The 24,583-nt window shown below is 68.6% G+C and overlaps 1 protein-coding gene across 8 annotated transcripts in view; it reads left to right on the top strand.

The window, feature by feature from the left end:
• CA9 (carbonic anhydrase 9) overlaps positions 1–24,131 on the top strand; it is a 101,039-nt gene extending 76,908 nt beyond the window's left edge. For 6 of the 8 annotated variants that reach the window (XM_075914753.2, XM_075914747.2, XM_075914751.2 and 3 more), the window contains 3 exons: positions 23,110–23,145; positions 23,416–23,509; positions 23,807–24,131. In XM_075914753.2, the coding sequence (XP_075770868.1) occupies positions 23,110–23,145; positions 23,416–23,509; positions 23,807–23,900 (224 nt within the window). In that variant the 3' untranslated portion in view covers positions 23,901–24,131. Of the gene's footprint in view, positions 1–23,109; positions 23,146–23,415; positions 23,510–23,801 lie in introns of all 8 variants that reach the window. The other 2 variants (XM_089779528.1, XM_075914749.2) reach the window with 1 other exon arrangement.
• The last annotated feature ends 452 nt before the right edge of the window (positions 24,132–24,583 follow it).

The following is a 24,583-nucleotide window of genomic DNA, read 5'->3' as shown; positions in this document are numbered from 1 at the left end:
GTCAGCTGGGGGCTGGGCTTGGGGGCTGTGCAGTGGGCTAGGAAGGGGGGACTCCGTGGTTGCTAGGTCAGCTGGGGGCTGGGCTTGGGGGCTGCGCAGTGGGCTAGGAAGAGGGGACTCCGTGGTTGCTAGGTCAGCTGGGGGCTGGGCTTGGGGGCTGCGCACTGGGCTAGGAAGGGGGGACTCCGTGGTTGCTAGGTCAGCTGGGGGCTGGGCTTGGGGGCTGCGCAGTGGGCTAGGAAGGGGGGACTCCGTGGTTGCTAGGTCAGCTGGGGGCTGGGTTTGGGGGCTGCGCACTGGGCTAGGAAGGGGGGACTCCGTGGTTGCTAGGTCAGCTGGGGGCTGGGCTTGGGGGCTGCGCAGTGGGCTAGGAAGGGGGGACTCCGTGGTTGCTAGGTCAGCTGGGGGCTGGGTTTGGGGGCTGCGCAGTGGGCTAGGAAGGGGGGACTCCGTGGTTGCTAGGTCAGCTGGGGGCTGGGTTTGGGGGCTGCGCAGTGGACTAGGAAGGGGGGACTCCGTGGTTGCTAGGTCAGCTGGGGGCTGGGTTTGGGGGCTGCGCAGTGGACTAGGAAGAGGGGACTCCGTGGTTGCTAGGTCAGCTGGGGGCTGGGCTTAGGGGCTGCGCAGTGGGCTAGGAAGGGGGGACTCCGTGGTTGCTAGGTCAGCTGGGGGCTGGGCTTGGGGGCTGCCCACTGGGCTAGGAAGGGGGGACTCCGTGGTTGCTAGGTCAGCTGGGGGCTGGGTTTGGGGGCTGCGCAGTGGGCTAGGAAGGGGGGACTCCGTGGTTGCTAGGTCAGCTGGGGGCTGGGCTTGGGGGCTGCCCACTGGGCTAGGAAGGGGGGACTCCGTGGTTGCTAGGTCAGCTGGGGGCTGGGCTTGGGGGCTGCCCACTGGGCTAGGAAGGGGGGACTCCGTGGTTGCTAGGTCAGCTGGGGGCTGGGCTTGGGGGCTGCCCACTGGGCTAGGAAGGGGGGACTCCGTGGTTGCTAGGTCAGCTGGGGGCTGGGTTTGGGGGCTGCGCAGTGGGCTAGGAAGGGGGGACTCCGTGGTTGCTAGGTCAGCTGGGGGCAGGGTTTGGGGGCTGCGCAGTGGGCTAGGAAGGGGGGACTCCGTGGTTGCTAGGTCAGCTGGGGGCTGGGCTTGGGGGCTGTGCCGTGGGCTAGGAAGGGGGGACTCCGTAGTTGCTAGGTCAGCTGGGGGCTGGGCTTAGGGGCTGCGCAGTGGGCTAGGAAGGGGGGACTCCGTGGTTGCTAGGTCAGCTGGGGGCTGGGCTTGGGGGCTGCGCAGTGGGCTAGGAAGGGGGGACTCCGTGGTTGCTAGGTCAGCTGGGGGCTGGGCTTGGGGGCTGCGCAGTGGGCTAGGAAGGGGGGACTCCGTGGTTGCTAGGTCAGCTGGGGGCTGGGCTTGGGGGCTGCCCACTGGGCTAGGAAGGGGGGACTCCGTGGTTGCTAGGTCAGCTGGGGGCTGGGCTTGGGGGCTGTGCCGTGGGCTAGGAAGGGGGGACTCCGTGGTTGCTAGGTCAGCTGGGGGCTGGGCTTGGGGGCTGCGCAGTGGGCTAGGAAGGGGGGACTCCGTGGTTGCTAGGTCAGCTGGGGGCTGGGTTTGGGGGATGCGCAGTGGGCTAGGAAGGGGGGACTCCGTGGTTGCTAGGTCAGCTGGGGGCTGGGCTTGGGGGCTGCGCAGTGGGCTAGGAAGGGGGGACTCCGTGGTTGCTAGGTCGGCTGGGGGCTGGGTTTGGGGGCTGCGCAGTGGGCTAGGAAGGGGGGACTCCGTGGTTGCTAGGTCAGCTGGGGGCTGGGTTTGGGGGCTGCGCAGTGGGCTAGGAAGGGGGGACTCCGTGGTTGCTAGGTCAGCTGGGGGCTGGGCTTAGGGGCTGCGCAGTGGGCTAGGAAGGGGGGACTCCGTGGTTGCTAGGTCAGCTGGGGGCTGGGCTTGGGGGCTGCGCAGTGGGCTAGGAAGGGGGGACTCCGTGGTTGCTAGGTCAGCTGGGGGCTGGGCTTGGGGGCTGCGCAGTGGGCTAGGAAGGGGGGACTCCGTGGTTGCTAGGTCAGCTGGGGGCTGGGTTTGGGGGCTGCCCACTGGGCTAGGAAGGGGGGACTCCGTGGTTGCTAGGTCAGCTGGGGGCTGGGCTTGGGGGCTGTGCCGTGGGCTAGGAAGGGGGGACTCCGTGGTTGCTAGGTCAGCTGGGGGCTGGGCTTGGGGGCTGCGCAGTGGGCTAGGAAGGGGGGACTCCGTGGTTGCTAGGTCAGCTGGGGGCTGGGTTTGGGGGATGCGCAGTGGGCTAGGAAGGGGGACTCCGTGGTTGCTAGGTCAGCTGGGGGCTGGGCTTGGGGGCTGCGCAGTGGGCTAGGAAGGGGGGACTCCGTGGTTGCTAGGTCGGCTGGGGGCTGGGTTTGGGGGCTGCGCAGTGGGCTAGGAAGGGGGGACTCCGTGGTTGCTAGGTCAGCTGGGGGCTGGGTTTGGGGGCTGCGCAGTGGGCTAGGAAGGGGGGACTCCGTGGTTGCTAGGTCAGCTGGGGGCTGGGTTTGGGGGCTGCGCAGTGGGCTAGGAAGGGGGGACTCCGTGGTTGCTAGGTCAGCTGGGGGCTGGGCTTGGGGGCTGCGCAGTGGGCTAGGAAGGGGGGACTCCGTGGTTGCTAGGTCAGCTGGGGGCTGGGCTTGGGGGCTGCGCAGTGGGCTAGGAATGGGGGACTCCGTGGTTGCTAGGTCAGCTGGGGGCTGGGTTTGGGGGCTGCGCAGTGGGCTAGGAAGGGGGGACTCCGTGGTTGCTAGGTCAGCTGGGGGCTGGGCTTGGGGGCTGCCCACTGGGCTAGGAAGGGGGGACTCCGTGGTTGCTAGGTCAGCTGGGGGCTGGGTTTGGGGGCTGCGCAGTGGGCTAGGAAGGGGGGACTCCGTGGTTGCTAGGTCAGCTGGGGGCTGGGCTTGGGGGCTGTGCCGTGGGCTAGGAAGGGGGGACTCCGTGGTTGCTAGGTCAGCTGGGGGCTGGGTTTGGGGGCTGCGCAGTGGGCTAGGAAGGGGGGACTCCGTGGTTGCTAGGTCAGCTGGGGGCTGGGCTTGGGGGCTGCGCAGTGGGCTAGGAAGGGGGGACTCCGTGGTTGCTAGGTCAGCTGGGGGCTGGGCTTGGGGGCTGCGCAGTGGGCTAGGAAGGGGGGACTCCGTGGTTGCTAGGTCAGCTGGGGGCTGGGCTTGGGGGCTGCGCAGTGGGCTAGGAAGGGGGGACTCCGTGGTTGCTAGGTCAGCTGGGGGCTGGGTTTGGGGGCTGCGCAGTGGACTAGGAAGGGGGGACTCCGTGGTTGCTAGGTCAGCTGGGGGCTGGGCTTGGGGGCTGCGCAGTGGGCTAGGAAGGGGGGACTCCGTGGTTGCTAGGTCAGCTGGGGGCTGGGTTTGGGGGCTGCGCAGTGGGCTAGGAAGGGGGGACTCCGTGGTTGCTAGGTCAGCTGGGGGCTGGGCTTGGGGGCTGCGCAGTGGGCTAGGAAGGGGGGACTCCGTGGTTGCTAGGTCAGCTGGGGGCTGGGCTTGGGGGCTGTGCCGTGGGCTAGGAAGGGGGGACTCCGTGGTTGCTAGGTCAGCTGGGGGCTGGGCTTGGGGGCTGCGCAGTGGGCTAGGAAGGGGGGACTCCGTGGTTGCTAGGTCAGCTGGGGGCTGGGCTTGGGGGCTGCGCAGTGGGCTAGGAAGGGGGGACTCCGTGGTTGCTAGGTCAGCTGGGGGCTGGGCTTGGGGGCTGCGCAGTGGGCTAGGAAGGGGGGACTCCGTGGTTGCTAGGTCAGCTGGGGGCTGGGCTTGGGGGCTGCGCAGTGGGCTAGGAAGGGGGGACTCCGTGGTTGCTAGGTCAGCTGGGGGCTGGGCTTGGGGGCTGCGCAGTGGGCTAGGAAGGGGGGACTCCGTGGTTGCTCGGTCAGCTGGGGGCTGGGCTTGGGGGCTGCGCAGTGGGCTAGGAAGGGGGGACTCCGTGGTTGCTGGGTCAGCTGGGGGCTGGGCTTGGGGGCTGTGCAGTGGGCTAGGAAGGGGGGACTCCGTGGTTGCTAGGTCAGCTGGGGGCTGGGCTTGGGGGCTGTGCAGTGGGCTAGGAAGGGGGGACTCCGTGGTTGCTAGGTCAGCTGGGGGCTGGGCTTGGGGGCTGCGCAGTGGGCTAGGAAGGGGGGACTCCGTGGTTGCTAGGTCAGCTGGGGGCTGGGCTTGGGGGCTGCCCACTGGGCTAGGAAGGGGGGACTCCGTGGTTGCTAGGTCAGCTGGGGGCTGGGCTTGGGGGCTGCGCAGTGGGCTAGGAAGGGGGGACTCCGTGGTTGCTAGGTCAGCTGGGGGCTGGGCTTGGGGGCTGCGCACTGGGCTAGGAAGGGGGGACTCCGTGGTTGCTAGGTCAGCTGGGGCTGGGCTTGGGGGCTGCGCAGTGGGCTAGGAAGGGGGGACTCCGTGGTTGCTAGGTCAGCTGGGGGCTGGGCTTGGGGGCTGCGCAGTGGGCTAGGAAGGGGGACTCCGTGGTTGCTAGGTCAGCTGGGGGCTGGGCTTGGGGGCTGCGCAGTGGGCTAGGAAGGGGGGACTCCGTGGTTGCTAGGTCAGCTGGGGGCTGGGCTTAGGGCTGCGCAGTGGGCTAGGAAGGGGGGACTCCGTGGTTGCTAGGTCAGCTGGGGGCTGGGCTTGGGGGCTGCCCACTGGGCTAGGAAGGGGGGACTCCGTGGTTGCTAGGTCAGCTGGGGGCTGGGTTTGGGGGCTGCGCAGTGGGCTAGGAAGGGGGGACTCCGTGGTTGCTAGGTCAGCTGGGGGCTGGGCTTGGGGGCTGTGCCGTGGGCTAGGAAGGGGGGACTCCGTGGTTGCTAGGTCAGCTGGGGGCTGGGCTTGGGGGCTGCGCACTGGGCTAGGAAGGGGGACTCCGTGGTTGCTAGGTCAGCTGGGGGCTGGGCTTGGGGGCTGCGCAGTGGGCTAGGAAGGGGGGACTCCGTGGTTGCTAGGTCAGCTGGGGGCTGGGCTTGGGGGCTGCCCACTGGGCTAGGAAGGGGGGACTCCGTGGTTGCTAGGTCAGCTGGGGGCTGGGCTTGGGGGCTGCGCAGTGGGCTAGGAAGGGGGGACTCCGTGGTTGCTAGGTCAGCTGGGGGCTGGGCTTGGGGGCTGTGCAGTGGGCTAGGAAGAGGGGACTCCGTGGTTGCTAGGTCAGCTGGGGGCTGGGCTTGGGGGCTGCGCAGTGGGCTAGGAAGGGGGGACTCCGTGGTTGCTAGGTCAGCTGGGGGCTGGGCTTGGGGGCTGTGCAGTGGGCTAGGAAGGGGGGACTCCGTGGTTGCTAGGTCAGCTGGGGGCTGGGCTTAGGGGCTGCGCAGTGGGCTAGGAAGGGGGGACTCCGTGGTTGCTAGGTCAGCTGGGGGCTGGGTTTGGGGGCTGCGCAGTGGGCTAGGAAGGGGGGACTCCGTGGTTGCTAGGTCAGCTGGGGGCTGGGCTTGGGGGCTGCGCAGTGGGCTAGGAAGGGGGGACTCCGTGGTTGCTAGGTCAGCTGGGGGCTGGGCTTGGGGGCTGCCCACTGGGCTAGGAAGGGGGGACTCCGTGGTTGCTAGGTCAGCTGGGGGCTGGGCTTGGGGGCTGCCCACTGGGCTAGGAAGGGGGGACTCCGTGGTTGCTAGGTCAGCTGGGGGCTGGGTTTGGGGGCTGCCCACTGGGCTAGGAAGGGGGGACTCCGTGGTTGCTAGGTCAGCTGGGGGCTGGGCTTGGGGGCTGCGCAGTGGGCTAGGAAGGGGGGACTCCGTGGTTGCTAGGTCAGCTGGGGGCTGGGCTTAGGGGCTGCGCAGTGGGCTAGGAAGAGGGGACTCCGTGGTTGCTAGGTCAGCTGGGGGCTGGGCTTGGGGGCTGCGCAGTGGGCTAGGAAGGGGGGACTCCGTGGTTGCTAGGTCAGCTGGGGGCTGGGCTTGGGGGCTGCGCAGTGGGCTAGGAAGGGGGGACTCCGTGGTTGCTAGGTCAGCTGGGGGCTGGGCTTGGGGGCTGCGCAGTGGGCTAGGAAGGGGGGACTCCGTGGTTGCTAGGTCAGCTGGGGGCTGGGCTTGGGGGCTGCGCAGTGGGCTAGGAAGGGGGGACTCCGTGGTTGCTAGGTCAGCTGGGGGCTGGGCTTGGGGGCTGCGCAGTGGGCTAGGAAGGGGGGACTCCGTGGTTGCTAGGTCAGCTGGGGGCTGGGCTTGGGGGCTGCGCAGTGGGCTAGGAAGGGGGGACTCCGTGGTTGCTAGGTCAGCTGGGGCTGGGCTTGGGGGCTGCGCACTGGGCTAGGAAGGGGGGACTCCGTGGTTGCTAGGTCAGCTGGGGGCTGGGCTTGGGGGCTGCGCAGTGGGCTAGGAAGGGGGGACTCCGTGGTTGCTAGGTCAGCTGGGGGCTGGGCTTGGGGGCTGCCCACTGGGCTAGGAAGGGGGGACTCCGTGGTTGCTAGGTCAGCTGGGGGCTGGGCTTGGGGGCTGCGCAGTGGGCTAGGAAGGGGGGACTCCGTGGTTGCTAGGTCAGCTGGGGGCTGGGCTTGGGGGCTGCGCAGTGGGCTAGGAAGGGGGGACTCCGTGGTTGCTAGGTCAGCTGGGGGCTGGGCTTGGGGGCTGTGCAGTGGGCTAGGAAGGGGGGACTCCGTGGTTGCTAGGTCAGCTGGGGGCTGGGCTTGGGGGCTGCGCAGTGGGCTAGGAAGGGGGGACTCCGTGGTTGCTAGGTCAGCTGGGGGCTGGGCTTGGGGGCTGTGCAGTGGGCTAGGAAGGGGGACTCCGTGGTTGCTAGGTCAGCTGGGGGCTGGGCTTGGGGGCTGCCCACTGGGCTAGGAAGAGGGGACTCCGTGGTTGCTAGGTCAGCTGGGGGCTGGGCTTGGGGGCTGCGCAGTGGGCTAGGAAGAGGGGACTCCGTGGTTGCTAGGTCAGCTGGGGGCTGGGCTTGGGGGCTGCGCAGTGGGCTAGGAAGAGGGGACTCCGTGGTTGCTAGGTCAGCTGGGGGCTGGGCTTGGGGGCTGCGCAGTGGGCTAGGAAGGGGGGACTCCGTGGTTGCTAGGTCAGCTGGGGGCTGGGCTGGGGGGCTGCGCAGTGGGCTAGGAAGGGGGGACTCCGTGGTTGCTAGGTCAGCTGGGGGCTGGGCTTGGGGGCTGCGCAGTGGGCTAGGAAGGGGGGACTCCGTGGTTGCTAGGTCAGCTGGGGGCTGGGCTTGGGGGCTGCGCAGTGGGCTAGGAAGGGGGGACTCCGTGGTTGCTAGGTCAGCTGGGGGCTGGGCTTGGGGGCTGCGCAGTGGGCTAGGAAGGGGGGACTCCGTGGTTGCTAGGTCAGCTGGGGGCTGGGCTTGGGGGCTGCGCAGTGGGCTAGGAAGGGGGGACTCCGTGGTTGCTAGGTCAGCTGGGGGCTGGGCTTGGGGGCTGCGCAGTGGGCTAGGAAGGGGGGACTCCGTGGTTGCTAGGTCAGCTGGGGGCTGGGCTTGGGGGCTGCGCAGTGGGCTAGGAAGGGGGGACTCCGTGGTTGCTAGGTCAGCTGGGGGCTGGGCTTGGGGGCTGTGCAGTGGGCTAGGAAGGGGGGACTCCGTGGTTGCTAGGTCAGCTGGGGGCTGGGCTTGGGGGCTGCGCAGTGGGCTAGGAAGGGGGGACTCCGTGGTTGCTAGGTCAGCTGGGGGCTGGGCTTGGGGGCTGCCCACTGGGCTAGGAAGGGGGGACTCCGTGGTTGCTAGGTCAGCTGGGGGCTGGGCTTGGGGGCTGCCCACTGGGCTAGGAAGGGGGGACTCCGTGGTTGCTAGGTCAGCTGGGGGCTGGGCTTGGGGGCTGCGCAGTGGGCTAGGAAGGGGGGACTCCGTGGTTGCTAGGTCAGCTGGGGGCTGGGCTTGGGGGCTGCGCAGTGGGCTAGGAAGGGGGGACTCCGTGGTTGCTAGGTCAGCTGGGGGCTGGGCTTGGGGGCTGCCCACTGGGCTAGGAAGGGGGGACTCCGTGGTTGCTAGGTCAGCTGGGGGCTGGGCTTGGGGGCTGCCCACTGGGCTAGGAAGGGGGGACTCCGTGGTTGCTAGGTCAGCTGGGGGCTGGGCTTAGGGGCTGTGCAGTGGGCTAGGAAGAGGGGACTCCGTGGTTGCTAGGTCAGCTGGGGGCTGGGCTTGGGGGCTGCGCAGTGGGCTAGGAAGGGGGGACTCCGTGGTTGCTAGGTCAGCTGGGGGCTGGGCTTGGGGGCTGCGCAGTGGGCTAGGAAGGGGGGACTCCGTGGTTGCTAGGTCAGCTGGGGGCTGGGCTTGGGGGCTGCCCACTGAGCTAGGAAGGGGGGACTCCGTGGTTGCTAGGTCAGCTGGGGGCTGGGCTTGGGGGCTGCCCACTGAGCTAGGAAGGGGGGACTCCGTGGTTGCTAGGTCAGCTGGGGGCTGGGTTTGGGGGCTGCCCACTGGGCTAGGAAGAGGGGACTCCGTGGTTGCTAGGTCAGCTGGGGGCTGGGCTTGGGGGCTGCGCAGTGGGCTAGGAAGGGGGGACTCCGTGGTTGCTAGGTCAGCTGGGGGCTGGGCTTGGGGGCTGCGCAGTGGGCTAGGAAGGGGGGACTCCGTGGTTGCTAGGTCAGCTGGGGGCTGGGCTTGGGGGCTGCCCACTGAGCTAGGAAGGGGGGACTCCGTGGTTGCTAGGTCAGCTGGGGGCTGGGCTTGGGGGCTGCCCACTGAGCTAGGAAGGGGGGACTCCGTGGTTGCTAGGTCAGCTGGGGGCTGGGCTTGGGGGCTGCCCACTGGGCTAGGAAGAGGGGACTCCGTGGTTGCTAGGTCAGCTGGGGGCTGGGCTTGGGGGCTGCCCACTGAGCTAGGAAGGGGGGACTCCGTGGTTGCTAGGTCAGCTGGGGGCTGGGTTTGGGGGCTGCGCAGTGGACTAGGAAGGGGGGACTCCGTGGTTGCTAGGTCAGCTGGGGGCTGGGCTTGGGGGCTGCGCAGTGGGTTAGGAAGGGGGGACTCCGTGGTTGCTAGGTCAGCTGGGGGCTGGGCTTGGGGGCTGCGCAGTGGGCTAGGAAGGGGGGACTCCGTGGTTGCTAGGTCAGCTGGGGGCTGGGCTTGGGGGCTGCGCAGTGGGCTAGGAAGGGGGGACTCCGTGGTTGCTAGGTCAGCTGGGGGCTGGGCTTGGGGGATGCGCAGTGGGCTAGGAAGGGGGGACTCCGTGGTTGCTAGGTCAGCTGGGGGCTGGGCTTGGGGGCTGCGCAGTGGGCTAGGAAGAGGGGACTCCGTGGTTGCTAGGTCAGCTGGGGGCTGGGCTTGGGGGCTGCCCACTGGGCTAGGAAGGGGGGACTCCGTGGTTGCTAGGTCAGCTGGGGGCTGGGCTTGGGGGCTGCGCAGTGGGCTAGGAAGGGGGGACTCCGTGGTTGCTAGGTCAGCTGGGGGCTGGGCTTGGGGGCTGCCCACTGGGCTAGGAAGGGGGGACTCCGTGGTTGCTAGGTCAGCTGGGGGCTGGGCTTGGGGGCTGTGCAGTGGGCTAGGAAGGGGGGACTCCGTGGTTGCTAGGTCAGCTGGGGGCTGGGTTTGGGGGCTGCGCAGTGGGCTAGGAAGGGGGGACTCCGTGGTTGCTAGGTCAGCTGGGGGCTGGGTTTGGGGGCTGCGCAGTGGACTAGGAAGGGGGGACTCCGTGGTTGCTAGGTCAGCTGGGGGCTGGGCTTGGGGGCTGTGCAGTGGGCTAGGAAGGGGGGACTCCGTGGTTGCTAGGTCAGCTGGGGGCTGGGCTTGGGGGCTGCGCAGTGGGCTAGGAAGGGGGGACTCCGTGGTTGCTAGGTCAGCTGGGGGCTGGGTTTGGGGGCTGCGCAGTGGACTAGGAAGGGGGGACTCCGTGGTTGCTAGGTCAGCTGGGGGCTGGGCTTGGGGGCTGCGCAGTGGGCTAGGAAGGGGGGACTCCGTGGTTGCTAGGTCAGCTGGGGGCTGGGTTTGGGGGCTGCGCAGTGGGCTAGGAAGAGGGGACTCCGTGGTTGCTAGGTCAGCTGGGGGCTGGGCTTGGGGGCTGCGCAGTGGGCTAGGAAGGGGGGACTCCGTGGTTGCTAGGTCAGCTGGGGGCTGGGCTTGGGGGCTGCCCACTGGGCTAGGAAGGGGGGACTCCGTGGTTGCTAGGTCAGCTGGGGGCTGGGCTTGGGGGCTGCTCACTGAGCTAGGAAGGGGGGACTCCGTGGTTGCTAGGTCAGCTGGGGGCTGGGCTTGGGGGCTGCGCAGTGGGCTAGGAAGGGGGGACTCCGTGGTTGCTAGGTCAGCTGGGGGCTGGGCTTGGGGGCTCTGCCGTGGGCTAGGAAGGGGGGACTCCGTGGTTGCTAGGTCAGCTGGGGGCTGGGCTTGGGGGCTGCGCAGTGGGCTAGGAAGGGGGGACTCCGTGGTTGCTAGGTCAGCTGGGGGCTGGGCTTGGGGGCTGTGCCGTGGGCTAGGAAGGGGGGACTCCGTGGTTGCTAGGTCAGCTGGGGGCTGGGCTTGGGGGCTGCGCAGTGGGCTAGGAAGGGGGGACTCCGTGGTTGCTAGGTCAGCTGGGGGCTGGGCTTGGGGGCTGTGCCGTGGGCTAGGAAGGGGGGATTCCGTGGTTGCTAGGTCAGCTGGGGGCTGGGTTTGGGGGCTGCGCAGTGGGCTAGGAAGGGGGGACTCCGTGGTTGCTAGGTCAGCTGGGGGCTGGGTTTGGGGGCTGCGCAGTGGGCTAGGAAGGGGGGACTCCGTGGTTGCTAGGTCAGCTGGGGGCTGGGCTTGGGGGCTGCGCAGTGGGCTAGGAAGGGGGGACTCCGTGGTTGCTAGGTCAGCTGGGGGCTGGGCTTGGGGGCTGCCCACTGGGCTAGGAAGGGGGGACTCCGTGGTTGCTAGGTCAGCTGGGGGCTGGGTTTGGGGGCTGCGCAGTGGGCTAGGAAGGGGGGACTCCGTGGTTGCTAGGTCAGCTGGGGGCTGGGTTTGGGGGCTGCGCAGTGGGCTAGGAAGGGGGGACTCCGTGGTTGCTAGGTCAGCTGGGGGCTGGGTTTGGGGGCTGCGCAGTGGGCTAGGAAGGGGGGACTCCGTGGTTGCTAGGTCAGCTGGGGGCTGGGCTTGGGGGCTGCCCACTGGGCTAGGAAGGGGGGACTCCGTGGTTGCTAGGTCAGCTGGGGGCTGGGCTTGGGGGCTGCGCAGTGGGCTAGGAAGGGGGGACTCCGTGGTTGCTAGGTCAGCTGGGGGCTGGGCTTGGGGGCTGCCCACTGGGCTAGGAAGGGGGGACTCCGTGGTTGCTAGGTCAGCTGGGGGCTGGGTTTGGGGGCTGCGCAGTGGGCTAGGAAGGGGGGACTCCGTGGTTGCTAGGTCAGCTGGGGGCTGGGTTTGGGGGCTGCGCACTGGGCTAGGAAGGGGGGACTCCGTGGTTGCTAGGTCAGCTGGGGGCTGGGTTTGGGGGCTGCGCAGTGGGCTAGGAAGGGGGGACTCCGTGGTTGCTAGGTCAGCTGGGGGCTGGGCTTGGGGGCTGCCCACTGGGCTAGGAAGGGGGGACTCCGTGGTTGCTAGGTCAGCTGGGGGCTGGGTTTGGGGGCTGCGCAGTGGGCTAGGAAGGGGGGACTCCGTGGTTGCTAGGTCAGCTGGGGGCTGGGCTTGGGGGCTGTGCCGTGGGCTAGGAAGGGGGGACTCCGTGGTTGCTAGGTCAGCTGGGGGCTGGGCTTGGGGGCTGCGCAGTGGGCTAGGAAGGGGGGACTCCGTGGTTGCTAGGTCAGCTGGGGGCTGGGCTTGGGGGCTGTGCAGTGGGCTAGGAAGGGGGGACTCCGTGGTTGCTAGGTCAGCTGGGGGCTGGGCTTAGGGGCTGCGCAGTGGGCTAGGAAGGGGGGACTCCGTGGTTGCTAGGTCAGCTGGGGGCTGGGTTTGGGGGCTGCGCAGTGGGCTAGGAAGGGGGGACTCCGTGGTTGCTAGGTCAGCTGGGGGCTGGGCTTGGGGGCTGTGCAGTGGGCTAGGAAGGGGGGACTCCGTGGTTGCTAGGTCAGCTGGGGGCTGGGCTTGGGGGCTGCGCAGTGGGCTAGGAAGGGGGGACTCCGTGGTTGCTAGGTCAGCTGGGGGCTGGGCTTAGGGGCTGCGCAGTGGGCTAGGAAGAGGGGACTCCGTGGTTGCTAGGTCAGCTGGGGGCTGGGCTTGGGGGCTGTGCAGTGAGCTAGGAAGGGGGGACTCCGTGGTTGCTAGGTCAGCTGGGGGCTGGGCTTGGGGGCTGCGCAGTGAGCTAGGAAGGGGGGACTCCGTGGTTGCTAGGTCAGCTGGGGGCTGGGTTTGGGGGCTGCGCAGTGGGCTAGGAAGGGGGGACTCCGTGGTTGCTAGGTCAGCTGGGGGCTGGGTTTGGGGGCTGCGCAGTGGGCTAGGAAGGGGGGACTCCGTGGTTGCTAGGTCAGCTGGGGGCTGGGTTTGGGGGCTGCGCAGTGGGCTAGGAAGGGGGGACTCCGTGGTTGCTAGGTCAGCTGGGGGCTGGGCTTGGGGGCTGCGCAGTGGGCTAGGAAGGGGGGACTCCGTGGTTGCTAGGTCAGCTGGGGGCTGGGCTTGGGGGCTGCGCAGTGGGCTAGGAAGGGGGGACTCCGTGGTTGCTAGGTCAGCTGGGGGCTGGGCTTGGGGGCTGCGCAGTGGGCTAGGAAGGGGGGACTCCATGGTTGCTAGGTCAGCTGGGGGCTGGGCTTGGGGGCTGCGCAGTGGGCTAGGAAGAGGGGACTCCGTGGTTGCTAGGTCAGCTGGGGGCTGGGCTTGGGGGCTGCGCAGTGGGCTAGGAAGGGGGGACTCCGTGGTTGCTAGGTCAGCTGGGGGCTGGGCTTGGGGGCTGTGCAGTGGGCTAGGAAGGGGGACTCCGTGGTTGCTAGGTCAGCTGGGGGCTGGGCTTGGGGGCTGCGCAGTGGGCTAGGAAGGGGGGACTCCGTGGTTGCTAGGTCAGCTGGGGGCTGGGCTTGGGGGCTGTGCAGTGGGCTAGGAAGGGGGGACTCCGTGGTTGCTAGGTCAGCTGGGGGCTGGGCTTGGGGGCTGCCCACTGGGCTAGGAAGAGGGGACTCCGTGGTTGCTAGGTCAGCTGGGGGCTGGGCTTGGGGGCTGTGCAGTGGGCTAGGAAGGGGGGACTCCGTGGTTGCTAGGTCAGCTGGGGGCTGGGTTTGGGGGCTGTGCAGTGGGCTAGGAAGAGGGGACTCCGTGGTTGCTAGGTCAGCTGGGGGCTGGGCTTGGGGGCTGCGCAGTGGGCTAGGAAGGGGGGACTCCGTGGTTGCTAGGTCAGCTGGGGGCTGGGCTTGGGGGCTGCGCAGTGGGCTAGGAAGGGGGGACTCCGTGGTTGCTAGGTCAGCTGGGGGCTGGGCTTGGGGGCTGCGCAGTGGGCTAGGAAGGGGGGACTCCGTGGTTGCTAGGTCAGCTGGGGGCTGGGCTTGGGGGCTGCGCAGTGGGCTAGGAAGGGGGGACTCCGTGGTTGCTAGGTCAGCTGGGGGCTGGGTTTGGGGGCTGCGCAGTGGGCTAGGAAGGGGGGACTCCGTGGTTGCTAGGTCAGCTGGGGGCTGGGCTTGGGGGCTGCGCAGTGGGCTAGGAAGGGGGGACTCCGTGGTTGCTAGGTCAGCTGGGGGCTGGGCTTGGGGGCTGTGCAGAGGGCTAGGAAGGGGGGACTCCGTGGTTGCTAGGTCAGCTGGGGGCTGGGCTTGGGGGCTGCCCACTGGGCTAGGAAGGGGGGACTCCGTGGTTGCTAGGTCAGCTGGGGGCTGGGCTTGGGGGCTGTGCCGTGGGCTAGGAAGGGGGGATTCCATGGTTGCTAGGTCAGCTGGGGGCTGGGCTTGGGGGCTGCGCAGTGGGCTAGGAAGGGGGGACTCCGTGGTTGCTAGGTCAGCTGGGGGCTGGGCTTGGGGGCTGCGCAGTGGGCTAGGAAGGGGGGACTCCGTGGTTGCTAGGTCAGCTGGGGGCTGGGTTTGGGGGCTGCGCAGTGGGCTAGGAAGGGGGGACTCCGTGGTTGCTAGGTCAGCTGGGGGCTGGGCTTGGGGGCTGCGCAGTGGGCTAGGAAGGGGGGACTCCGTGGTTGCTAGGTCAGCTGGGGGCTGGGCTTGGGGGCTGTGCAGAGGGCTAGGAAGGGGGGACTCCGTGGTTGCTAGGTCAGCTGGGGGCTGGGCTTGGGGGCTGCCCACTGGGCTAGGAAGGGGGGACTCCGTGGTTGCTAGGTCAGCTGGGGGCTGGGCTTGGGGGCTGCGCAGTGGGCTAGGAAGAGGGGACTCCGTGGTTGCTAGGTCAGCTGGGGGCTGGGTTTGGGGGCTGTGCCGTGGGCTAGGAAGGGGGGACTCCGTGGTGGCTAGGTCAGCTGGGGGCTGGGTTTGGGGGCTGCGCAGTGGGCTAGGAAGGGGGGACTCCGTGGTTGCTAGGTCAGCTGGGGGCTGGGCTTGGGGGCTGCGCAGTGGGCTAGGAAGGGGGGACTCCGTGGTTGCTAGGTCAGCTGGGGGCTGGGCTTGGGGGCTGCGCAGTGGGCTAGGAAGAGGGGACTCCGTGGTTGCTAGGTCAGCTGGGGGCTGGGCTTGGGGGCTGCGCAGTGGGCTAGGAAGGGGGGACTCCGTGGTTGCTAGGTCAGCTGGGGGCTGGGTTTGGGGGCTGCGCAGTGGGCTAGGAAGGGGGGACTCCGTGGTTGCTAGGTCAGCTGGGGGCTGGGCTTGGGGGCTGCGCAGTGGGCTAGGAAGGGGGGACTCCGTGGTTGCTAGGTCAGCTGGGGGCTGGGTTTGGGGGCTGCGCAGTGGGCTAGGAAGGGGGGACTCCGTGGTTGCTAGGTCAGCTGGGGGCTGGGTTTGGGGGCTGCGCAGTGGGCTAGGAAGGGGGGACTCCGTGGTTGCTAGGTCAGCTGGGGGCTGGGTTTGGGGGCTGCGCAGTGGGCTAGGAAGGGGGGACTCCGTGGTTGCTAGGTCAGCTGGGGGCTGGGCTTGGGGGCTGCGCAGTGGGCTAGGAAGGGGGGACTCCGTGGTTGCTAGGTCAGCTGGGGGCTGGGCTTGGGGGCTGCGCAGTGGGCTAGGAAGGGGGGACTCCGTGGTTGCTAGGTCAGCTGGGGGCTGGGCTTGGGGGCTGCGCAGTGGGCTAGGAAGGGGGGACTCCGTGGTTGCTAGGTCAGCTGGGGGCTGGGTTTGGGGGCTGCGCACTGGGCTAGGAAGGGGGGACTCCGTGGTTGCTAGGTCAGCTGGGGGCTGGGCTTGGGGGCTGCGCAGTGGGCTAGGAAGGGGGGACTCCGTGGTTGCTAGGTCAGCTGGGGGCTGGGCTTGGGGGCTGTGCCGTGGGCTAGGAAGGGGGGACTCCGTGGTTGCTAGGTCAGCTGGGGGCTGGGCTTGGGGGCTGCCCACTGGGCTAGGAAGGGGGGACTCCGTGGTTGCTAGGTCAGCTGGGGGCTGGGCTTGGGGGCTGCGCAGTGGACTAGGAAGGGGGGACTCCGTGGTTGCTAGGTCAGCTGGGGGCTGGGCTTGGGGGCTGTGCAGTGAGCTAGGAAGGGGGGACTCCGTGGTTGCTAGGTCAGCTGGGGGCTGGGCTTGGGGGCTGCGCAGTGGGCTAGGAAGGGGGGACTCCGTGGTTGCTAGGTCAGCTGGGGGCTGGGCTTGGGGGCTGCCCACTGGGCTAGGAAGGGGGGACTCCGTGGTTGCTAGGTCAGCTGGGGGCTGGGCTTGGGGGCTGCGCAGTGGGCTAGGAAGGGGGGACTCCGTGGTTGCTAGGTCAGCTGGGGGCTGGGCTTAGGGGCTGCGCAGTGGACTAGGAAGGGGGGACTCCGTGGTTGCTAGGTCAGCTGGGGGCTGGGCTTGGGGGCTGCGCAGTGGGCTAGGAAGGGGGGACTCCGTGGTTGCTAGGTCAGCTGGGGGCTGGGCTTGGGGGCTGCGCAGTGGGCTAGGAAGGGGGGACTCCGTGGTTGCTAGGTCAGCTGGGGGCTGGGCTTGGGGGCTGTGCAGTGGGCTAGGAAGGGGGGACTCCGTGGTTGCTAGGTCAGCTGGGGGCTGGGCTTGGGGGCTGCGCAGTGGGCTAGGAAGGGGGGACTCCGTGGTTGCTAGGTCAGCTGGGGGCTGGGTTTGGGGGCTGCGCAGTGGGTTAGGAAGGGGGGACTCCGTGGTTGCTAGGTCAGCTGGGGGCTGGGCTTGGGGGCTGCGCAGTGGGTTAGGAAGGGGGGACTCCGTGGTTGCTAGGTCAGCTGGGGGCTGGGCTTGGGGGCTGCGCAGTGGGCTAGGAAGGGGGGACTCCGTGGTTGCTAGGTCAGCTGGGGGCTGGGCTTGGGGGCTGCGCAGTGGGCTAGGAAGAGGGGACTCCGTGGTTGCTAGGTCAGCTGGGGGCTGGGCTTGGGGGCTGCCCACTGGGCTAGGAAGGGGGGACTCCGTGGTTGCTAGGTCAGCTGGGGGCTGGGCTTGGGGGCTGCGCAGTGGACTAGGAAGGGGGGACTCCGTGGTTGCTAGGTCAGCTGGGGGCTGGGCTTGGGGGCTGCGCAGTGGGCTAGGAAGGGGGGACTCCGTGGTTGCTAGGTCAGCTGGGGGCTGGGCTTGGGGGCTGCGCAGTGGGCTAGGAAGGGGGGACTCCGTGGTTGCTAGGTCAGCTGGGGGCTGGGCTTGGGGGCTGTGCAGTGGGCTAGGAAGGGGGGACTCCGTGGTTGCTAGGTCAGCTGGGGGCAGGGCTTGGGGGCTGCGCAGTGGGCTAGGAAGGGGGGACTCCGTGGTTGCTAGGTCAGCTGGGGGCTGGGTTTGGGGGCTGCGCAGTGGGCTAGGAAGGGGGGACTCCGTGGTTGCTAGGTCAGCTGGGGGCTTGGCTTAGGGGCTGCGCAGTGGGCTAGGAAGGGGGACTCCGTGGTTGCTAGGTCAGCTGGGGGCTGGGCTTGGGGGCTGCGCAGTGGGCTAGGAAGAGGGGACTCCGTGGTTGCTAGGTCAGCTGGGGGCTGGGCTTGGGGGCTGCGCAGTGGGCTAGGAAGGGGGGACTCCGTGGTTGCTAGGTCAGCTGGGGGCTGGGCTTGGGGGCTGTGCAGTGGGCTAGGAAGGGGGGACTCCGTGGTTGCTAGGTCAGCTGGGGGCTGGGTTTGGGGGCTGCGCAGTGGACTAGGAAGGGGGGACTCCGTGGTTGCTAGGTCAGCTGGGGGCTGGGCTTGGGGGCTGTGCAGTGGGCTAGGAAGGGGGGACTCCGTGGTTGCTAGGTCAGCTGGGGGCTGGGTTTGGGGGCTGCGCAGTGGGCTAGGAAGGGGGGACTCCGTGGTTGCTAGGTCAGCTGGGGGCTGGGCTTGGGGGCTGCGCAGTGGGCTAGGAAGGGGGGACTCCGTGGTTGCTAGGTCAGCTGGGGGCTGGGCTTGGGGGCTGCGCAGTGGGCTAGGAAGGGGGGACTCCGTGGTTGCTAGGTCAGCTGGGGGCTGGGTTTGGGGGCTGCGCAGTGGGCTAGGAAGGGGGGACTCCGTGGTTGCTAGGTCGGCTGGGGGCTGGGTTTGGGGGCTGTGCAGTGGGCTAGGAAGGGGGGACTCCGTGGTTGCTAGGTCAGCTGGGGGCTGGGTTTGGGGGCTGTGCAGTGGGCTAGGAAGGGGGGACTCCGTGGTTGCTAGGTCAGCTGGGGGCTGGGCTTGGGGGCTGCCCACTGGGCTAGGAAGGGGGGACTCCGTGGTTGCTAGGTCAGCTGGGGGCTGGGCTTGGGGGCTGCGCAGTGGGTTAGGAAGGGGGGACTCCGTGGTTGCTAGGTCAGCTGGGGGCTGGGCTTGGGGGCTGCGCAGTGGGCTAGGAAGGGGGGACTCCGTGGTTGCTAGGTCAGCTGGGGGCTGGGCTTGGGGGCTGCGCAGTGGGCTAGGAAGGGGGGACTCCGTGGTTGCTAGGTCAGCTGGGGGCTGGGCTTGGGGGATGCGCAGTGGGCTAGGAAGGGGGGACTCCGTGGTTGCTAGGTCAGCTGGGGGCTGGGTTTGGGGGCTGCGCAGTGGGCTAGGAAGGGGGGACTCCGTGGTTGCTAGGTCAGCTGGGGGCTGGGCTTGGGGGCTGCGCAGTGGGCTAGGAAGAGGGGACTCCGTGGTTGCTAGGTCAGCTGGGGGCTGGGCTTGGGGGCTGCGCAGTGGGCTAGGAAGGGGGGACTCCGTGGTTGCTAGGTCAGCTGGGGGCTGGGCTTGGGGGCTGCGCAGTGGGCTAGGAAGGGGGGACTCCGTGGTTGCTAGGTCAGCTGGGGGCTGGGCTTGGGGGCTGCCCACTGGGCTAGGAAGGGGGGACTCCGTGGTTGCTAGGTCAGCTGGGGGCTGGGCTTGGGGGCTGTGCCGTGGGCTAGGAAGGGGGGACTCCGTGGTTGCTAGGTCAGCTGGGGGCTGGGTTTGGGGGCTGCCCACTGGGCTAGGAAGGGGGGACTCCGTGGTTGCTAGGTCAGCTGGGGGCTGGGCTTGGGGGCTGCGCAGTGGGCTAGGAAGGGGGGACTCCGTGGTTGCTAGGTCAGCTGGGGGCTGGGCTTGGGGGCTGCGCAGTGGGCTAGGAAGGGGGGACTCCGTGGTTGCTAGGTCAGCTGGGGGCTGGGCTTGGGGGCTGCGCAGTGGACTAGGAAGGGGGGACTCCGTGGTTGCTAGGTCAGCTGGGGGCTGGGCTTGGGGGCTGTGCAGTGGGCTAGGAAGGGGGGACTCCGTGGTTGCTAGGTCAGCTGGGGGCTGGGTTTGGGGGCTGCGCAGTGGACTAGGAAGGGGGGACTCCGTGGTTGCTAGGTCAGCTGGGGGCTGGGCTTGGGGGCTGTGCAGTGGGCTAGGAAGGGGGGACTCCGTGGTTGCTAGGTCAGCTGGGGGCTGGGTTTGGGGGCTGCGCAGTGGGCTAGGAAGGGGGGACTCCGTGGTTGCTAGGTCAGCTGGGGGCTGGGCTTGGGGGCTGCCCACTGGGCTAGGAAGGGGGGACTCCGTGGTTGCTAGGTCAGCTGGGGGCTGGGTTTGGGGGCTGCGCAGTGGGCTAGGAAGGGGGGACTCCGTGGTTGCTAGGTCAGCTGGGGGCTGGGCTTGGGGGCTGCGCAGTGGGCTAGGAAGGGGGGACTCCGTGGTTGCTAGGTCAGCTGGGGGCTGGGTTTGGGGGCTGCGCACTGGGCTAGGAAGGGGGGACTCCGTGGTTGCTAGGTCAGCTGGGGGCTGGGCTTGGGGGCTGCGCAGTGGGCTAGGAAGGGGGGACTCCGTGGTTGCTAGGTCAGCTGGGGGCTGGGCTTGGGGGCTGCCCACTGGGCTAGGAAGGGGGGACTCCGTGGTTGCTAGGTCAGCTGGGGGCTGGGCTTGGGGGCTGCCCACTGGGCTAGGAAGGGGGGACTCCGTGGTTGCTAGGTCAGCTGGGGGCTGGGTTTGGGGGCTGCGCAGTGGGCTAGGAAGGGGGGACTCCGTGGTTGCTAGGTCAGCTGGGGGCTGGGCTTGGGGGCTGCCCACTGGGCTAGGAAGGGGGGACTCCGTGGTTGCTAGGTCAGCTGGGGGCTGGGCTTGGGGGCTGCGCAGTGGGCTAGGAAGGGGGGACTCCGTGGTTGCTAGGTCAGCTGGGGGCTGGGCTTGGGGGCTGCGCAGTGGGCTAGGAAGGGGGGACTCCGTGGTTGCTAGGTCAGCTGGGGGCTGGGCTTGGGGGCTGCCCACTGGGCTAGGAAGGGGGGACTCCGTGGTTGCTAGGTCAGCTGGGGGCTGGGCTTGGGGGCTGCCCACTGGGCTAGGAAGGGGGGACTCCGTGGTTGCTAGGTCAGCTGGGGGCTGGGTTTGGGGGCTGCGCAGTGAGCTAGGAAGGGGGGACTCCGTGGTTGCTAGGTCAGCTGGGGGCTGGGCTTGGGGGCTGCCCACTGGGCTAGGAAGGGGGGACTCCGTGGTTGCTAGGTCAGCTGGGGGCTGGGCTTGGGGGCTGCTCACTGAGCTAGGAAGGGGGGACTCCGTGGTTGCTAGGTCAGCTGGGGGCTGGGCTTGGGGGCTGCGCAGTGGGCTAGGAAGGGGGGACTCCGTGGTTGCTAGGTCAGCTGGGGGCTGGGCTTGGGGGCTGTGCCGTGGGCTAGGAAGGGGGGACTCCGTGGTTGCTAGGTCAGCTGGGGGCTGGGTTTGGGGGCTGTGCAGTGGGCTAGGAAGGGGGGACTCCGTGGTTGCTAGGTCAGCTGGGGGCTGGGTTTGGGGGCTGCGCAGTGGGCTAGGAAGGGGGGACTCCGTGGTTGCTAGGTCAGCTGGGGGCTGGGCTTGGGGGCTGCGCAGTGGGCTAGGAAGGGGGGACTCCGTGGTTGCTAGGTCAGCTGGGGGCTGGGCTTGGGGGCTGTGCCGTGGGCTAGGAAGGGGGGATTCCATGGTTGCTAGGTCAGCTGGGGGCTGGGCTTGGGGGCTGTGCCGTGGGCTAGGAAGGGGGGATTCCATGGTTGCTAGGTCAGCTGGGGGCTGGGCTTGGGGGCTGCGCAGTGGGCTAGGAAGGGGGGACTCCGTGGTTGCTAGGTCAGCTGGGGGCTGGGCTTGGGGGCTGCCCACTGGGCTAGGAAGGGGGGACTCCGTGGTTGCTAGGTCAGCTGGGGGCTGGGTTTGGGGGCTGCGCAGTGGGCTAGGAAGGGGGGACTCCGTGGTTGCTAGGTCAGCTGGGGGCTGGGCTCGGGGGCTGTGCCGTGGGCTAGGAAGGGGGGACTCCGTGGTTGCTAGGTCAGCTGGGGGCTGGGCTTAGGGGCTGCGCAGTGGGCTAGGAAGGGGGGACTCCGTGGTTGCTAGGTCAGCTGGGGGCTGGGTTTGGGGGCTGCGCACTGGGCTAGGAAGGGGGGACTCCGTGGTTGCTAGGTCAGCTGGGGGCTGGGCTTGGGGGCTGCCCACTGGGCTAGGAAGGGGGGACTCCGTGGTTGCTAGGTCAGCTGGGGGCTGGGCTTGGGGGATGCGCAGTGGGCTAGGAAGGGGGGACTCCGTGGTTGCTAGGTCAGCTGGGGGCTGGGTTTGGGGGCTGCCCACTGGGCTAGGAAGGGGGGACTCCGTGGTTGCTAGGTCAGCTGGGGGCTGGGCTTGGGGGCTGCGCACTGGGCTAGGAAGGGGGGACTCCGTGGTTGCTAGGTCAGCTGGGGGCTGGGCTTGGGGGCTGCGCAGTGGGCTAGGAAGGGGGGACTCCGTGGTTGCTAGGTCAGCTGGGGGCTGGGCTTGGGGGCTGCGCCGTGGGCTAGGAAGGGGGGACTCCGTGGTTGCTAGGTCAGCTGGGGGCTGGGCTTGGGGGCTGCGCAGTGGGCTAGGAAGGGGGGACTCCGTGGTTGCTAGGTCAGCTGGGGGCTGGGCTTGGGGGCTGCGCAGTGGGCTAGGAAGGGGGGACTCCGTGGTTGCTAGGTCAGCTGGGGGCTGGGCTTGGGGGCTGTGCAGTGGGCTAGGAAGGGGGGACTCCGTGGTTGCTAGGTCAGCTGGGGGCTGGGCTTGGGGGCTGCGCAGTGGGCTAGGAAGGGGGGACTCCGTGGTTGCTAGGTCAGCTGGGGGCTGGGCTTGGGGGCTGTGCAGTGGGCTAGGAAGGGGGGACTCCGTGGTTGCTAGGTCAGCTGGGGGCTGGGCTTGGGGGCTGCGCACTGGGCTAGGAAGGGGGGACTCCGTGGTTGCTAGGTCAGCTGGGGGCTGGGCTTGGGGGCTGCCCACTGGGCTAGGAAGGGGGGACTCCGTGGTTGCTAGGTCAGCTGGGGGCTGGGTTTGGGGGCTGCGCAGTGGGCTAGGAAGGGGGGACTCCGTGGTTGCTAGGTCAGCTGGGGGCTGGGCTTGGGGGCTGTGCAGTGGGCTAGGAAGGGGGGACTCCGTGGTTGCTAGGTCAGCTGGGGGCTGGGCTTGGGGGCTGCGCAGTGGGCTAGGAAGGGGGGACTCCGTGGTTGCTAGGTCAGCTGGGGGCTGGGCTTGGGGGCTGCCCACTGGGCTAGGAAGGGGGGACTCCGTGGTTGATAGGTCAGCTGGGGGCTGGGCTTGGGGGCTGCGCAGTGGGCTAGGAAGGGGGGACTCCGTGGTTGCTAGGTCAGCTGGGGGCTGGGCTTGGGGGCTGTGCCGTGGGCTAGGAAGGGGGGACTCCGTGGTTGCTAGGTCAGCTGGGGGCTGGGCTTGGGGGCTGTGCCGTGGGCTAGGAAGGGGGGACTCCGTGGTTGCTAGGTCAGCTGGGGGCTGGGCTTGGGGGCTGCGCAGTGGGCTAGGAAGGGGGGACTCCGTGGTTGCTAGGTCAGCTGGGGGCAGGGTTTGGGGGCTGCGCAGTGGGCTAGGAAGGGGGGACTCCGTGGTTGCTAGGTCAGCTGGGGGCTGGGTTTGGGGGCTGCCCACTGGGCTAGGAAGGGGGGACTCCGTGGTTGCTAGGTCAGCTGGGGGCTGGGTTTGGGGGCTGCGCAGTGGGCTAGGAAGGGGGGACTCCGTGGTTGCTAGGTCAGCTGGGGGCTGGGCTTGGGGGCTGCGCAGTGGGCTAGGAAGGGGGGACTCCGTGGTTGCTAGGTCAGCTGGGGGCTGGGTTTGGGGGCTGCGCAGTGGGCTAGGAAGGGGGGACTCCGTGGTTGCTAGGTCAGCTGGGGGCTGGGTTTGGGGGCTGCGCAGTGGGCTAGGAAGGGGGGACTCCGTGGTTGCTAGGTCAGCTGGGGGCTGGGCTTGGGGGCTGCGCAGTGGGCTAGGAAGGGGGGACTCCGTGGTTGCTAGGTCAGCTGGGGGCTGGGTTTGGGGGCTGCCCACTGGGCTAGGAAGGGGGGACTCCGTGGTTGCTAGGTCAGCTGGGGGCTGGGTTTGGGGGCTGCGCAGTGGGCTAGGAAGGGGGGACTCCGTGGTTGCTAGGTCAGCTGGGGGCTGGGCTTGGGGGCTGCGCAGTGGGCTAGGAAGGGGGGACTCCGTGGTTGCTAGGTCAGCTGGGGGCTGGGCTTGGGGGCTGCGCAGTGGGCTAGGAAGGGGGGACTCCGTGGTTGCTAGGTCAGCTGGGGGCTGGGTTTGGGGGCTGTGCCGTGGGCTAGGAAGGGGGGACTCCGTGGTTGCTAGGTCAGCTGGGGGCTGGGCTTGGGGGCTGTGCCGTGGGCTAGGAAGGGGGGACTCCGTGGTTGCTAGGTCAGCTGGGGGCTGGGCTTGGGGGCTGTGCCGTGGGCTAGGAAGGGGGGATTCCATGGTTGCTAGGTCAGCTGGGGGCTGCCCACTGGGCTAGGACAGGACAGAGCTGCATGCTTGGATGGGGCGGGGGTTTGGGGGCTTCATGCTGGAATGGGGGGCCCATGCTGGCCAGACAGTGGGCTGGGGTGGATGGACAAGGGCTGAGCGAGAGGCTCATGGTGCCTGCGTGCTTGCTGTGGTATTGGCACCTGTCCCCACCTCCCTCTCCTGTTTCACATTCAGATGCAGAACAGCAGCTGGGCTTCTCCCTGCGGACAGGTGAGTGCTCCAGGACCACTTTCTCCTGGTGCCTTTAACCCCCACCCTCGGCCCAGCCTGGGGCAACACAGCCTCACCAGCCCCTTGCCTGGGCTCTCCCACCCTCTCCTGGTCCCTTGCCCCTCCCCCCAGCCCTACTTGGGGCCAATCTGCTTCCCCTCCCCTCCCCAGCAGCAGCAGCAGCACTCTGCCTGTTCCTGCTGTCCCCCCTCCAGGCTGTGGCTGATGCCTCCCCTCCCTTCCCCTCCCCTCCCTCTCGTCTGTCTGCAGCTGATGTGCTGGCTGGTCTCTTTGGGGTCCTCTTTGCAGTCACAGCTCTGGCCCTCCTCATCTACGTCCACAAGCAGCGGAGCCAGAACCAGAGGTGAGATGTGGGAACCCCGGAGTGCTCCCTGCCCCCTGCCCAGCATGCAGGAGCCCTCCCTCGCCTTCGGGCCCAGCCCCCTCCAACCTGAAACCCATCCAATGCATGATTCTCCCTCACCGATCCCTCCAGACCCATCGCCCCTCCATGCACCACATACCTGGCTGCAGGCAGCATATGCACATCCAGTGGGAAGTACCTGCCCCATGCTGCAGAAGGGGGGCTGCTAGGAGGTGACTAGTCGGCTCTCAGCTGATGGCAGGGCTGCCCTGATGGCCTCTCTTCCCTCCAGGACAGACTCTCACCCCAAGCCCAAGGTCATCTACACGGCAGCCACCACAGACAAGAACCTGGCATAGACGCTGTCCTGGTGCCCGGCCCGGGCCTCTAGCACGTGGACTGGAGACCAGCACACACACTGGGCCTCAGCCTGGCAGCCCTGCAGCCAGCCCAGCACGCCCTCCCTGCCACGCAATGCACTGGCCACTCTGGCTCCTGGGCCCCGCCCAGCTCAGCAGAGACTGTTCAGGGAGGGGCGCAACTCTGCCCCTTTCACCGATAGCTTATGAGCCAATAAGAAATAAAACCCTGCTGCTGCGCCAGCCCTGCCGGAGCGATCCCTCCGGAGGCTCAAGCATGTCCCTTCCTCGCGCTGTGGGCCCGACCTCGGAGCCAGGGCCCTTCACACATCAGGCTCCCAGGTGTGCCAATGCCATAGCACCAGGGCCAGAGCCCGTCCCTCCACCGCTGCAGAGGGCCAGTTGCTCACAGCTGCAGGAGTTAACTTGTCCTCAGCATGCCTTGCTAACGGGATGTGTGCCCGGCCTGTGGGGCCCACCAGCCTGCAGGGCTCATTGCTGGCTAGTGAAGAGCCAACAGGTCTTTCCCCAAGCGGGCAGCCCCCATCCCAACGTGGGGCTGCTGCAGCTGGACTTTGGCTCCCTGGCTCATGCGGTGGCTCTAGCCCCAGCGGTGGCTGCAATACCAGGCAGGGGCAGCTCCGCCCCCACGCTCTCGGCTCACCTGGGCGGAGCAGCGGGAGGAATCACTGGGACAGGCAGGAGAGGGAGCTCC

This window comes from Pelodiscus sinensis, chromosome 6, assembly GCF_052426305.1.
Source record: "Pelodiscus sinensis isolate ZL-2025 chromosome 6, ASM5242630v1, whole genome shotgun sequence".
Taxonomy (NCBI): Eukaryota; Metazoa; Chordata; order Testudines; family Trionychidae; genus Pelodiscus; species Pelodiscus sinensis.
The sequence above is the reverse complement of the archived record's forward strand: the minus strand, read 5'-3'. Positions and strand labels throughout refer to the sequence as shown.